The 15,777-nt window shown below is 38.9% G+C and overlaps 1 protein-coding gene across 4 annotated transcripts in view; it reads left to right on the top strand.

Moving 5' to 3' along the window:
* The window catches only part of LOC103662966 (SSX family member 2 interacting protein), a 41,223-nt gene extending 29,696 nt beyond the window's left edge, over positions 1-11,527 (top strand). For 3 of the 4 annotated variants that reach the window (XM_040627094.1, XM_040627097.1, XM_040627095.1), the window contains 6 exons: positions 688-838; positions 2,948-3,084; positions 3,412-3,585; positions 6,472-6,586; positions 6,879-7,044; positions 10,677-11,527. In XM_040627094.1, the coding sequence (XP_040483028.1) occupies positions 688-838; positions 2,948-3,084; positions 3,412-3,585; positions 6,472-6,586; positions 6,879-7,044; positions 10,677-10,851 (918 nt within the window). In that variant the 3' untranslated portion in view covers positions 10,852-11,527. The remainder of the gene's footprint in view (positions 1-687; positions 839-2,947; positions 3,085-3,411; positions 3,586-6,471; positions 6,587-6,878; positions 7,045-10,676) is intronic. The other variant, XM_040627096.1, reaches the window with a different exon arrangement.
* Positions 11,528-15,777: the final 4,250 nt, after the last annotated feature.

The raw sequence follows: 15,777 nt of genomic DNA on the forward strand, positions 1-15,777 counted from the left end.
TATGCAGATATTATATACATATATTATAACATTATTATTTCTGTAGCTGCAGATTATTTTGACGTAATATATTTTAGTGGTGTTTCCCTATGTTCTTTATCCTGCTTTGATTCTGTGTGATTCTATGTCACTGGTTTGCTGTATTTTCCTATGATTTAATGTCTTTGTAGAGTAAAAAGAAAATCTCTAGTTTTATTTTTTTTAATTATATAAGAAAAATAGGATTCACGGTTGCTTTTACTTTGTAGATAACCTCACTGGTTTAACTGTTTTAAACAGAGTAGGATTGGAGAAGAGTTGATCTAACTTCAGATCTCAATTCTACCTCTTGGCTGCGTGATAGTGGACAGTGTCTCTACCTCTCTAAGCATCATTTTTCCCACATTGTAACATGATTTGAGGAGTCCTTAGCATGTGAGAGCTCTAACACAACACTGGGCAAGGAGTGAATAATTCTTCCTCACACGGCTCCGTGACTCTTGTCACTAACTGTATTTGGATTCAAATTCCATTTGAAGAGACTTGAATTGGAGAATTTCTATGTTTAATATTAGGTCATATATGTATAAGATACAGCCCAGAAATGATTTTGATAGGTATCTCTGATAATCAGCTTGATTACTGCTGCCTGAGTATCTAGAGCCATTTGAAGATACTAGTCTTTCCTTTTCATCTTTCTTCTTGTAGGTTATCTCTGATGCTGAAGAAGATGCTGGGGAACTGAGTAGGGAGAGTATGTGGGACCTTTCCTGTGAGACTGTGAGAGAGCAGCTTACCAACAGCATCAGAAAACAGTGGAGAATTTTGAAAAGTCATGTAGAAAAACTTGACAACCAAGGTAACTTACTGCCTCACTCTGAGTTGTGACACTCAGCTGTTAATTTTAGTCCCTTGGAAAGTCACGTGAGGGGCTGACCCTGAAGTACTTGAGCTCAGTTTGGTGGTTTGATAGTCAAGCTTCTGTCAAAGGGCACCTGGGTGGCTCAGTTGTTAAGCGTCTGCCTTCGGCTCAGGCCCTGATCCCAGGGTCTTGGGATCGAGACCGTCATCAGGCTCTCTGCTCAGCAGGAAGCCTGCTTCTCCCTCTCCCTCTGCCTGCTGGTGTTCCCTCTCTTCGTTGTGTCTTTCTCTGTCCAATAAATAAAAATAAAATCTCAAAAAAAAAAAAACTTCTGTCAACTTCTAGAGGTGAGATTTGAACTTCACTGAGAAATATTTTGCCCCTCAGACTGAATCTTTCTCTAAAAAGAGGACACTACATATCTCCATCTATTCTGAGTGCAAGGTGTACAATTGAATAAAGTGAACTGAGTCTCTTACCGATCTTGGAAATTAAGAATTATTAATCGTGATGTGATATAAATATGAACCTGTTGGTTATTATTCCTAAATACTTGCATACTCCTAGGTTCCTAATAATTTATTTTTAAATTATTTTCAAAGTAATAGATGTTTAATAGAAAATATCAATTAGGAAGTATATGAAGTAGAATATTCAGGTTTCTGTTCCCTGTACATGACATTTAACAGTTTGGTGCTTATCTTTCTAGATTTTTCTGTAGGCATTTACAGAATATATATTTTTTAAAGATTTTATTTATTCATTTGACAGCACAAGCAGGGGGAGTAGCAGGCAGAGGGAGAGGGAGTAGCAGACTCCCCGCCGAGCAGGGAGCTCGATGCAGGACTTGGTCCCAGGACCCTGAGATCCTGACCTGAGCTGAAGGCAGACACTTAACCGACAGGGCCACCCAGGTGCCCACAAAATATTTATTTAAAAATATATAAAAAACTGGGTTGCGTGGGTGACGCAGTTCGTTAAGCGTCTGACTCTTGGTTTCAGCTCAGGTCATGATCTCAGGGTCATGGGATCAAGCCCCATGTGGGCCTCCATGCTCAGTGGGGAGTCTGCTTGAGATTCTCTCTCTCTTCCTCTCCCTCTGCCCCTCCTCTTGCTCGTGCACCTCTGTGTGCACTCTCTCTCAAATCTTTAAAAATATGTATATAAAAAAACAAAAATTGAATATTATGTATTTTTTCTACACTGCTTTTTTCATCTGACGGTGTATTATTTTAGACACCATTCCCTGTCACTGAAGATAGTATAGATCTACGTTGATGAATGTATTCTTAATATTTTATATTTGTTAAAGTTTGCATGCTTTTAAATCAAGAAAATGAAGGTTTCTTCTCAGTGAATGAAGTCTGTTGAAAGAAAATTTATTCTAAATGCCAAAGTCACAAAATCACTGTCAATTGTAATCTTTAGTAGTAAAGAGTAATTCACAAAATTTTGTACCAAAATTGATTTACATGAGATTTTACTGATTTCAGTCGCCATCTGTTAGTAAACAGCAAGTATGTTTGGACTTAACATTTGTTGAATTTAATACCAGAGAGCAAGATTTGTAGCACTGCATTGATCTTTGAAGAAGTGTCGAAAGTAGTTTATGCATTTGTTAATTATTTTTCTCTTTTGTGAATATAGGTTGTCCATTTTTTTAAAGATTTTATTTATTTGAGAGAGAGAGCACAAGCAGGGTGAGGGGCAGAGGGAGAAGCAGACTCCTTGCAGAGCAGGGAGCCCGATGTGGATTCGATCCCCGGACTCCGATGCTTATAGGTTGTCCGTTTTTAATTAGGACAGAGTCTTGAATAAACATGGATTACAAATTAAATGTTCATAATAGAACTAATAGTAAAGATATCATTTTACTCCAAAAATATTACGAATTTGTAGTTGTCATGAATTCCTATACTATATAAACTTAGTTGTTGTATTATTATAGCTTATGAAATTTTTAAAGGGCAAAGGGAATAAGTACCTTTTAGAAAATCTATGAAATTCTAGAAAGAAATTCTGAGAGCCTTGATTTTTAAATATAACAAAAAAACACCATAAACTGAGTGGTGTGAAACCTATGTCACATGACTGGTTTTATGTTAGTTTCAAAGGTACATCTAGAAGGTTTTAATGATGAAGACGTAATCTCACGACAAGACCACGAACAAGAAACTGAAAAACTCGAGTTAGAAATTCAGCAGTGTAAAGAAATGATTAAAACTCAGCAGCAGCTCTTACAGGTAAATGTGAGTTGCCTTTTCAAGCTGTTTTCCCATGAGAATGGCCAGGATTTTACTGAGCCTTACCAGATTTTTATTCCTGTATTTTAGAAGATCTGTGTTTGTCCCTTTTTTGCTCTCAGCTCAGGTTTTCGCTTGCTCACAGGTGCAACGTGTGCCATTCCTTCGGCGGTGCTCTGCCAGTTGGAAAATGAGAATCCTCCGTTGACTTTCTGATTTTTCACTTCTTTTCTTCCCCTAAAGTTTGACCCTGCTTCCCTTGCTTTAATTTTAACTGGGAGTGTTGCAGGGACCCTCTGGAACTTACTATGTTTTAAAATTTAATAGCAGCAGCTCGCTACTGCGTGTGATGATGACACCACCTCACTGCTACGAGACTGTTATTTGCTGGAAGAAAAGGAGCGCCTCAAGGAAGAATGGTCCCTGTTTAAAGAGCAAAAAAAGAATTTTGAGAAGGAAAGACGAAGCTTTACAGAAGCGGCTATTCGCCTAGGATTGGAGGTATTTTCAACAAGTAGCTTTCCTTGTAGAGCTCTTCAAAGTTCTGGGAGGCCCAGCAGAATGCATCCAAGTCCTGCCTTTCATTGTTTCTTTGCTATCCAGCTTTTTCTCAAGTATTTTACCGGTCATCTGAAAAGTAACGTGAACTGGAAGGGATTGTAAGCGCATGAACCACTTTAGAAGGGTGTCGTTTTGCCCTTACCAGATTTGGGAATTGAAACTTTTTTTTTTTTTAGAAAACCATAAGCACCCATTATCCCCTTCGGGTTGGCTTTCTACTGGTAAGTGTTTAGCTTCCCCCAGGCGACCTCTCTTGGACATTTGTGATCTGTCCACTGTCAGTAGGGGTAGCATCAAAAGACAGTGCAACTGAGAGCATGTTTGTTGTTTTAAAAGGGGGGGTGGTGGGGAGTACAGAACGGAAGTTCCCCCTCCCCCGCCCACGGATGTGTGCAGACACCTCCTACAGCTCGCTTTTTAATTTAATGGTGTATTAACCTGCATATTTCCCTTGAAAATATTGTAGAGGTAATGTGTGAATGTGGTTTCAAAAATAAAAACCCTTACAGAAAGCCACAAAGTGAAAAAATATCACCCATTCTTCTTCCCAGTTTTATTCCTCAGAGGGAACCACTAAGTTTGTAATTCTTCTGGGAAGTACTATTTTAACTTTAATGCACTTCAGCCTTTTATCCTTGATAAGTCTGTTGCTTCCCCTGCTATGAAAGATAAAGAATTTGTATCCTTCTCACACCTCCCGTCTACACTGTTCCTCATCAATATACATGACTTCTTCATTATATTGTTACTCTTTTAAACTTTTTAAAAATGGTTTCTTCTGGTTGACTTTTTTTCTTTGAATAGTATATGTAATGCTTCTATTTCATGTTTGCTCACCTTGAAACAGTGTCAGTTTATTCCCACAATGAAAGATGAAGACATTCTTGGACTCACCCTTATTCCCCTTCTCTTGTCCCTCTACTTCCCAGTTTTTGTTTGTGCTTTTCTTTTTCATTGTCGAGTATTAGCCTGTAAAGTAATCCAAGCGTAAGGACTTTGAGCAAGATTGAGACTTAACAATTGAAGGAACACTGACAACATCATGATTCTGTAAATGTGATTCATTCTCTAACCTAGTAATACATTTGGCCCCTTAGGAAATACTCTGTTGTTAAGACTCTGCCACCTGGAAGAGACTTTCATATATCCCTGTGTGGTGAGTCCTTTGGCTTTCTTATAGCTTCCTTTAGGATTTCTTGAATCACATTCAGCTTATATCTCGTGTTATCTTCTGTCTTGGGTTCCTTTTTCAATTTGCTGTATTACCTTCTTGAGTAATTTTTTTCGTTAAGTATTGTGTGAGTGAAAAATATTCTGAATTCTAGAATACCCAAAAAGACATTCATGAGATTAGTTCGGCTGGATATAGAATTTAGTTTCTGACTTTTTCCCACAAAACTTTGAGTTATTCCATTTCTTTTGCTGTTTGGTTTTGCTAATAAGAAGCTGATTATTATATAACCTACATATACAGTACTTTGTGGATATCCTGCTTTGTTTTTTCCTTCTCTCCTTCTTCTCTCCTTTTTATATTCTTAAAGTTTCAAAATTTTGCTGGGATATATCTGGGTGTAGCTCCTTTTTGGCCTCAAGACACTGTATTTCTTCAATGTAGTGATATTTTCTTTGATTCTGTATTTTTTCCTTCTTTCACATGTCTTGCATTCTGGAACACTTTTATTAGACAAATGATTGGCCTTCTGACTACATCTATAGATTGACTTTATGTTCTGAATTTGGGGATATTCTCTCACTTTTAATTCTTCACTTCATCCACTGAGTTTTTGTTTCAGGCTTATCTTTTAAGTTCTCTCATGTCCTTGTTTCTTGCTTGCTCTTTTCTGAATAGCACTATATTATTTTACAGATGTTCGTAAATCTGATCATTTGTGTTAGAATTTTTTTTAAAGGGTCTTCTTGAACTATCTGTTATCTGTGGTCAGGTCTTTTTATTTTGGCTATTTTTCTTTCATGGTCTTAGTTTTCTTCAAATGTCTGGTGCTGCATGACTTTGTATTAGTATTTAGGAATGAAAGACCATGTTCTGTTTAAGTAGCTAGCATGGATATTCTCCACAGCTGTGAAAATCTGTCTTATCGATAGCTAACTTGAGAAGAAAACGAAAACAATCTGCACCAGTATTTTCTCCATTTTCTCCTCACTTCTGGGAACCTGTTTCTGGGTCCCTGTCTCCCAGCCTTTCCCAGGAGATAACTCTGGCTCCTTTGTCTGCCGCTCCCAGCTCTCTGCAGGAGAATCTGTCTATGGGGGCACTGGGGCCAGTGGGGCCAGGGAAGGATGGGAAGGAAGTGTGAGAGACCTGAGTGCTGAGGGAGAGTTTAGGATGGTCAGCTGTTGGGAAGGGGAACGTCTGACATGTGCCCTCTTGTGGTTTCGTGGTGGTGGCTGCTACCGCTGGTATGAGAGGCTGAGACCGATGCCTGAAGTCACAGCTCCTTTTTCTCAAGTGATTCACTTGCAGTGGGTATTTTTCTGTTGCAGTAATTCTCTATTTACAATAATCTGTATGTTCAGGAGTTATGCTAATATGCTGTTTTTTTGCACTGTCCATTTGCGTTTACTCAAAACGGATGTGAAAGTTGTGATGAGTTGGTTTATTAGGTGAAGTGGGTGATTTTTTTATTTCTTAAATATAATTTTCTTAAATGAAATTTTTCTTAGTTTTCTAGGTTAATTCATTTGACTTACAAAATCTATATGATAGCCAGAAAACAAACACCAACAACTACAGAAGTCATGGGAAATGCCACCAATGTGAATGTTGAAATATTGATCAGTATTTCTTTGGTTTGCTTGTTATGATAGAGAAAGGCATTTGAAGAAGAAAGAGCCAGTTGGTTAAAGCAACAGTTTTTAAATATGACTACCTTTGACCACCAGAACTCAGAAAATATGAAACTTTTCAGTGCCTTCTCAGGAAGTGAGTACTTCATTAACCCTTTAATCTGAAAATGCATGTAAATAAAATAGTGTCAATTATTAATATAAAACTTTGGAGATCACCAAATATTTTTAAAACTAGATCCGTAGATGTTTATGGAATATGCATAGGAGATGGCGAGGTTAGCTAGACTGGAGTCGGGCTGGAGTGGACACCCACATTACCTTGTTCGATCTCAGACCTCACTCCCCTGCAGGTGATCATCATAGTTAATAACCTTCACCTTGTTTGATACCATACGGACTGCCTTTTTTCTTTTTTCTTTTCACAGGTTCTGATCGGGACAGTCTTACAGTGCACTCAAGGCCACGGCAAAAGAAGCCTCACGGTGTGTCTAACGGGTCTCCAGTTTGCACATCCAAACTTACTAAGTCTCTTCCTGCTTCTCCTTCTACTTCGGACTTTTGCCAGACACGTTCCTGTGCGTCTGAACATAGGTATTGGTCTGTAGGTGGTCTTTGCACGTGTCTGTTCCACTGCTGGAGGTGCACTGCCGAGGGCGAGTTGGCATGTCTGTCGTGTCAGCGACGCTGGTGGCTTTGGAGAGGAATTTAGTAGATTGATCATTCATTCTGCAAATATTTATTGGGTGGCCATTATGTCCTTACATATGTAAGGACACCTGTTAGGTACTGGGAATATAGTAGCGAACAAGGTAGTTCTGGTCCCTGTCTGCTGGAAGCTAAATCATATGATGTTATTCCTTTCATGTCACATCCAAAATACAATTTAAAATACAATCTTATTTACAGGTATCACTTAGTATTTTGAATTCTTTAATTTTGTTAAATAGAAGGATATTTTCACAGTCTTTGTGGAGTATATATTTCAAAATTTCTTTTGCTGTGCCCATTTTATTGGTGTTGAAGGGCAGAGAACTGAGAAAAATGTCCTCATCGTGACTGGTGAAGATCTGTGCCCAAGGATGACAGGATCAAGAAAAGTTGCTCCCCAGGAAACCCATATATTTCTTTTTTTTTTTTTTAAACCCATATATTTCTGTTAACTGATGCATTTTGGTATTTTTCTCTATCTCAAGTTGTTAAATCATTTTCTAAGGTATAATACCGATATTTTACCTCAGAGCCTATTCCAAGATTAATTAGCTAATAAGCACATAGAACATTCCTAGTGAGAGAGGAATAGAAAAGAGCAAAGGTCTTTCCTCTTAACCAAAGTAGGAGATGGCGGCATGGGGTCCTGCGTGTTTGGCACGTGTCCTAGAGAGCAGGGGTCAGGGCTCCGGCACACTTGACCTGTGGTAGTGAGAGGATGGTGTGGACCTAAGTGTTGAAGAAGCCCACTGGCCCTTGGACCAAGAATTGTTAAATAAATGAATTTCAAAACAAAAATATGAAGCTTAAAAAGGACAAGACACTATATATATTGATCTGTAAAAGGATTGGGACTCTAAACACCGAGGGGCAAAAAAGAGCGTGGGGAAGAGTCCTCCAGACAAGTGTAGGGATCCCTGAGGTAGGACGCTGGTGTGTTTGTGGAGGGTGAGTGGTGTTAGTGAGCAAGCCCAAGGGGTGGGAGGGGATGGTGGAAGGTGATCAGGGGTCACATCCTATAAGGCCCTGGGTGAGTAGATGAGGATACAAACTTTATTATGTAAAAGTTCAAATATACGCAAATGTAGAGAGAATAAGGTCATGATACCCTATGTACCCATCAGCCAGCTTCAGCAATTACCAGCTCATGCCGTGTTGTTCATCCATAACCCCACGCTTCTGCCCCCACACACATACATGTACTTGACATTTCATTTGTGAAGTATTTTAGTCTGTATTTGTAGGTCAGATACTGTTCTGAGGGCGACAGGAGAAGCATCGGAGACGTGTAAACAGGAGAGTGAAAAAACAAAATCTGTTTTGAAAAGACGACTATTTTCTTATGTGGGAAACAGACTGTAGGAGCCTGTGCTATAAGCCAGGAGACGAGGTTAGGAGGCTTCCGGAGAGTCTCAGTGAGATGGTCACAGTTTAGACAAGGGTCGTACCGTGAAGGTAGACATGACTGGATTTGGAATATATTTTGCAGTTTGAGCCAAAAGATTGACTAACGGGTTGAGTTTGGGAAGTGCAAGGTTGATTTACGGTCAAAAGATACTGTAAGCTCAGAGTATTTTCTTATGCAGAATGTTATTAAACTCCCAGATTTGACCAGTCAGAACAATCTATATAAATAACACAAATTCTAGTCACCATTTTCAAATAATGCATTCTGTATCCAAGAGAGAACACAGAAGTTGCCTCGATTATTTTTATGTCTCTACAATTCTTACTTTTTAATCTACTTATTTTTAGTTAAGAAATATTTGACACAATAATTCATTAGGACATTATTTTGTGCTTAATAGAGTCCAGTATTTAGTACCTACAGCACAGGGTGTTCTGAGATTTCAGCAATCGTATGTATACAGCACTTAAAACAGTGCTCGGTCCATTATCGGCCTTCAGTAGCAGGCTGTAAGAATAAAAATGCATGTAAACATTATATGGATTATAAAAGTGCTTTTTCTCTTGCATGTATTCCGAGGGCTAAACAACACCAGTGGCATAGAAACAGAATTTTAAGCGTAAAGAAACTCCATTGAGCTATTCGTGTTCATGGTCCTTGGCCTCTGAGGATAAAACATAGAGAAGAGTTGTATTACTGGTTATCAGGAGAGAAGCTGTGGAGCTTGACATAGTTCTCAAAACTTTAAGTTATTTGGTAAATTTGGACTCCTCATTCTTGAAGCACCTTGGGTCTGGGTTTGTGATAAGATCATAGGAAAATGAATAGGAATATTTATAGCTAATTTCTACAGCAACAACCTCATTGCTTCTTCACCGTAGAATGGAATTTTACACAAAGTAGTTCAGGTACAAAATTACGGAAAGAATTTAGTTGCTCGTTGGTCTCAACTCATCTGAGATGGCAGGATTTCTGAGGGCTGAATTATAAGCAAGTTCCTTTTTTAAGTATTGGCAAATAAGTGTAAGTAAAATTTTTAATTGTTTTGGGTTTCGATTTTTAGAATTAAAGCAACTTAATTTTTTTTTTTTAGGATTGCTACATTGAGGTTGAGTTAGTAGAACAAAGTCACAAAAAATGCACATTTAGGGGAAAAATGTACATTTGTGGAAAAAATTATATAAGGTATTCAGTTGATAAAAATGTATCATTTGTCGACTTAACTCCTTAGATTTGAAAGTAATCATTTAGGCAGATTTTTTTAAAAGATTTTGTTTCTTTATTTGAGAGAGAGCGAGCATGAGTGAGGGGGAACAGCAGGCAGAAGGAGAAGCAGACTGCCGCTGAGCAGGGAGCCTGACTTGGGGCTCCATCCCAGGACTCGGGATCATGACCTGAGACGCTTAACTGACTGAGCCACTCAGTCGTCCCAGATTTTTTTGTTTGGATGCTGGTCGCAGAGCATACCTCTCAGATTGTGCCATTGAAGGGTAGCAGCTGTGCCTGTGTTCAGACACTAAGATTGTTAAAGCGAGCATTGGTTTAAGCGCTTAATGTGTGTTAACTCAGTTCCACCCAGCCCTGTGAGATAGATACTATTATTATTTCCATTTTACAGCTGAGGAAGTTGAAGAACACTGACACAGTGAGCTGAACGGTCCAGCTGGGGTGAGCCTAAGCCATCTGACTTCAGAGTCTGGACCCCTTAACTGCTTTTGTAGGCGCTCATTAAATAGCTGTGTGGGTGAACGGCTGGCTAGAGGAAGGCATACATGAGCAAGTGGATGTGTAAAGAAGAAAACAATAAAGAGATTATAAAATAGTGGCAGGAAGATGGGGACATCAGGGGGCTCGAGCTTTCAAAGCCCATGTGTTCTGTCTGGCTTAAGCTTCAGTTGCCTAGAGAGCTTCAGAGTAGACCAAAGAAATAAGTAAGATAAATAGATGGGTAAACAGATAAATAGGTGGAGAGATAGGTTCCTAATCTGTGTGTCCTCAAAATGTACTTAGCATAGGACAAGGGGGCCATTTGAATTGAGACCTTCAGGCAGAGCTTAAGTATAAAGGAAGGAGGAAACGATTATTAAGATCTTTCTTTTCCCAACAGTTCCATCAATGTACTGAATATAACTCCTGAAGAAACGAAACCAAATCCGGTTGGAAGAGAAGGTACAAATCAGAAGTGGAGCATGGCCTCCAGACCTGGGTCACAGGAAGGTTGCCACAGTGGACGCTCCTCGACCTGCACAAACTCCCACGTAGAGAAAGATGACTTGCCGTAGACGTGTGGACCGGAACCGTTCTCATTAACACGTTCATCACGTGTCACATCTGAGTTGAAACAGGGTGTGTCATAAAGTCAATCGTCTCTAATAATTTAAGATGGTCTGAGGTGTTTGTGTGGACTTTCCTGTTCCTCCCCCAAAGAGCTAAAATGTTAAGTCTATTTAAAAGGATATAAAAGCTTTGGATATGTATTTTTAGTAACAGAAGCATCTGGTTCTGTGAATAAAGGAATGTATATGTTTGGATGGAAACAGAAGCACTAGAATGAGTTTCCTCTTATAGGTATTAAAAATAGCACTTTTAGGAAACTGATTATTGTAAATGTTTAATTTTGTCTCCTATATAGTTGGCATTGGAAGTTTAGCCTTTACTTGAATGTATACTGTAGATTTTTAACAAAGCAAGTTCTATATTTATTATGTTTAGTGTGATTTGAAATTTCCTCTTTCATATGTTTTAAATAAAGTGAAATTTATGTATGTTTTGTACATAGATATACATGATTATGTTAAGAGGCTTTAAGATTTAAAAATTTTACACATCCATAATTATAGTATTTCATGCCAATAAAAATTTTTTAGTGGTATTCTGTTTACAGATGTATTAGAGCCATTGCCACATTATGTTTAAGAATTTTTTGAATGCATCTGAGCAATAAATCCTCAAAAGCTATTCCATGAAGCTGACTTCTTTAGATAATTATCATTGCTAACATTACATTTTTGAGATTTCTACAGCAGTAGACTTTTATATATGTCGGATATTATAATTTTTCAAAGGACTTTTGTTGCTAGGGTAGTAGAGGCAAGATAACAAAAGTACCTTTGAATAAAACAATTTAAGAATATTGGTTTAAGATCTTGGGATGATAGAAGATCTTTAAAGTATCTGAATGGTGATATTTTCTTTACTAGATGGGGACCAGTGGTGCAACATCTCTACCGGCTTGGGCTTGGTATAGTTGCCAGTAATTTGGGGTGTTCGCTGCTAGTGATAAATCTGACAATGCATCTGACAATGTAAATAGCATCCGATTTTATCTAAATATTATCCTACTACTCTGGAGAGACTTGTGTCATCTCGCTCTCAGAACTGATTGCATGTTTCTTCGTGTTGTTCTTGACGATGATAAACGTAGGCCCAGGCTCTTTCCCAGAACTTTTACAGGAAGCCTCCGCGCCTAACCCCGTGTGTGCATAGAAGCCTGCACAGATCAGCCTGGCTAGATCCTGCAAAGTTCGTCTGCCTTCCCGTTCGCTAGTAAGTAGTTCAGCCGCAGACATACACTCACCCTGTATGGCTGTTCCATTTAAATTCATCATAGTAAAAATAGTCTTATTTTTGTCATTCATTCACTATATGTAAGTTTGTAGCAGCAACCGTTTTTTCAGGGCTGATAGACTATCACTGAGTATCTTACAAGACGTTAGTGAAAACTACCTGTAACAACCACATTTATAGTCTCGAGAAGCTGGCTCTTAAAAGCAAAGCATTCACTCACGGCCTTCAGTTTGATGCATGGTCACTTCTTCACAGTTTAAAATATTAGAAATGATATAAAATTTCCAAGATTGTACCATATTCCAAAGGAAGAAACAGCTGAGCTTTAATTTTTTTTTCGATTGAGCAGTCACATGATCGAAGAAAGGCAATCGAGGGGCGCCTGGGTAGCGCAGTCGTTGGGCGTCTGCCTTTGGCTCAGGGCGTGATCCCAGCGTTCCGGGATCGAGCCCCACATCAGGCTCCTCCACTGAGAGCCTGCTTCTTCCTCTCCCACTCCCCCTGCTTGTGTTCCCTCTCTCGCTGGCTGTCTATCTCTGTCAAATAAATAAAAAATCTTTAAAAAAAAAAAAAAGGCAATTGAATTTTAAAAATAGTCCATGATAAATTTTCAGGAATTTTTGTCACGTTTCCATGATATACTTTGCCAGAAAAGAACGTTTTAATGTTTAAAGTAAATCTTAGTCCAGGGATTAATGCATTCCGTGACAGTGGATTTCTACAAAGGAGCATCTGTTTTTTTGTTGCATTTCCATTTTAAGTTGGTTGAATCCTCATATTGGAAGGAAAAATTCCTTGAAACCTACTTCGAAGTCTAAGGTGTGGGGGAAAAAAAAGTGAAATGAAAGCCAGGTTCCTTGTACTTTGGATAAAAAGTCTGCGTAGATCTGCTAGAAGTTGTATGTTTGACCTGGCAGCATCCATTTTGCTTTACTATAAATTCCAATTCCAAAGGGATTCCCAGACGTGCTAAACTTCCCAGATTAATAGAATGGTTTCTGTGTTGGAAAACTCCTGACATCACACCTACAACTCCTAGGATTTTGCTTTCCTTCCCTTTCTTTGGGTATTTGCGGTGTACTTACAATCTAGCTACGCTGAGGTCTTAACGTTCAGCCATGATTAGACGGTGGTACCACAGGGAACCTGAGCTTTCAAGTCCTCGTCATCTCAAATGTTTTCTTGTTCATCAATATGTAAATCTGGAATCTTGTACCTCGTTTGTTTTTCCATGTCATCCATTTTTCCTTTTTTCATTTTTAATTTTCAAACAAAAGTGGCAAAGAAAATTTAAGAGAAAAATTTTATTTCCTACTCTTAAAACTTTTGTATCTTGAATTTATGATGATGAGAACTTAGAAGAATCATCATACCAGAAAATTAAGATTAAAATTTAACTTAATAAGTAGGTTGTTTTTTTTAATAGAGGCAATGTATGAAATGTTTAGATTTGCAGAATAGTCCACAGCAAATTGTCTTCCTTATGGTATAATTAAAACACTTGTTACTTAAAAAGAGTTCCATGTTTCCTACCTTAGCTTACCAGACTTGTGTGTAGGTTTGTGGTAACATGGCTTTTGTAGGAACACACGTTCGCAGTGCGTGACAGGAGGCCAGGAGGTCTTGCGTGTGTATGACCGGAACAGTGTAAGCCAGCAAGCCCATCGTGTGATTGCCCTGTTGTAAGGATCTTCAAAGTATGTTTCGAGGTTGGGTTTAAGGTAAGTATGGATCACGAAGGCTAGTCAGTGCACTTCTCCCTGTATTTGTCATTAATTTGTGTCAATCTTTTCATAAGCATTTACGAAGTACCCGTTGTATGTCAGGGCTCATCACTACATTCTCAGACGCTGGGGGCAGGAAGACAGCTAAGTGCACACACTCCGCCACCAAGAGCCTCGGAGGCGAGTGGAAGACTGGCTATGTAAACCTGAATGAGAACAAAGAATGGTAAATGGTGTTCAAGCATTCGGTCTCTGCATAGAGCTTGGACTGAGTTTTCTGTGCGTGACAGTGACATGGCTGGGCTTCCAGTTCAAGAGTCTTTACATTTTTTCCTATGGGAAGTACTGTGTAATTTAACATTGTTTTGCTGGGTTTTCATTTTGTTTTCTACAATCAGAATACTGTCCTGCAGGGACGCCTGGGTGGCTCAGTTGGTGAAGCGTCTGCCTTTGGCTCAGGTCATGATCCCGGAGTCCTGGGATTGAACCCCGAGTCGGGCTCCCTGCTTGGCAGGGAGCCTGCTTCTCCCTCTCCCTCTGCCTGCTGCTCCCCCTGGTTGTGCTGTCTCTCTGTCAAATAAATAAATAAAATCTTAAAAAAAAAAAAGCAATAGTAGATTTTCTCCCCACAAGAACATGTGTTACTATGTAATAGAAAATGCATTTGTAAAGATTTGGGACATGTTGATAAGGATACTATAATAGGTTATTCTAGTCATTTTCTAAATATATTTTTCAGGATGGATATAAAAATGGAGTGTACTGTTGATAAATTATTTGATCAATATAAAAACTATTTCACTTGACTGGTTAAGATTTTAAATTCTTAACATTTACACATAACTGAATTCAGAGGGCTCAGAAGGTACTGTAATGCCAGTGATTAAGTCCCTGGTAAAGGTCCGCCTAGTATTATATTTAAGATTCAGAAATATCTGTACCTAGTATGATGCTTGACGCATGGTAAGAAGATAATTTGTTAATGAGAAATAAAAAATAAATTTAGCACATTGCCTCATTGGCATGAATACACTATCAAATTCTCAAGCGTGTAAAAACCTTGTTTTATGATTTGGGTGGGGGTTGGAGCCCTACTTCTAACCCCATCTAGCTTAGTTCTTTGTGCAAACTATTAGGATAGAATGGGCCATGTTACAGATAAAAAGCACGAAGTCAGTGTGGCTCAATACAACAATTTAACTCCTGCTCGTGGAATTCTTGCTGACGTGGATTGGGCAGTGCTCGTGTCTAGGTGTGCCATCTGGAGCCTGTGGCCTCCGACGTCAAATCAGGAAGACTGTGGATTAGCAGGTGGTGCTGGCTATTTTTACAGACCAGACCTGAAAGAGACCCACCTTCCACCTACATTGCTTTGTCCAGAACCTAGACATATGGAACCAGCCTAACTACCAGCAAGACTGGGAGCCGTGGACCACGCAGCCGTGTGCTGGGCGCTGACCGTCTGCTACCTGACGCAGGTGCGTTTGATAGCCCATCCCTTCGGTCATTTACTTAAATAACCGGCGAAACCTATTACCTGGTGTGAGGGATTTATCACTGATTATGAAAGAGATATTCTTAATTTTGGAAAGGAACGTATTTTAAGGCTGCTTTTACCTTCCCTAACCTTTTCCTTATCATGAAAAGTTTTGAAGTGTCCAGATGGTAGGTTTACACAGTTACTAAAATGCTCTATGTTGCACAGAACATTCACGTTCTCTTTTGGTTACTTGAATAACAGAATATTAACCTTCCTATTTTTAAAGAGTTAGTAACAGACTCAGAACCCAAGACACATAGCTAATAATTGGTAAAATTGGAACTTAAAACCCAGATCTTTTGATCCCTAAATATCCAGCTTATTCCCGATGGCTACGGTGCTTTTCGGTATCCCTTTTTAAGTGAAATTGTTCAATT

This window comes from Ursus maritimus, unplaced genomic scaffold (assembly GCF_017311325.1).
Source record: "Ursus maritimus isolate PB19 unplaced genomic scaffold, ASM1731132v1 scaffold_12, whole genome shotgun sequence".
NCBI classification, from domain to species: Eukaryota; Metazoa; Chordata; class Mammalia; order Carnivora; family Ursidae; genus Ursus; species Ursus maritimus.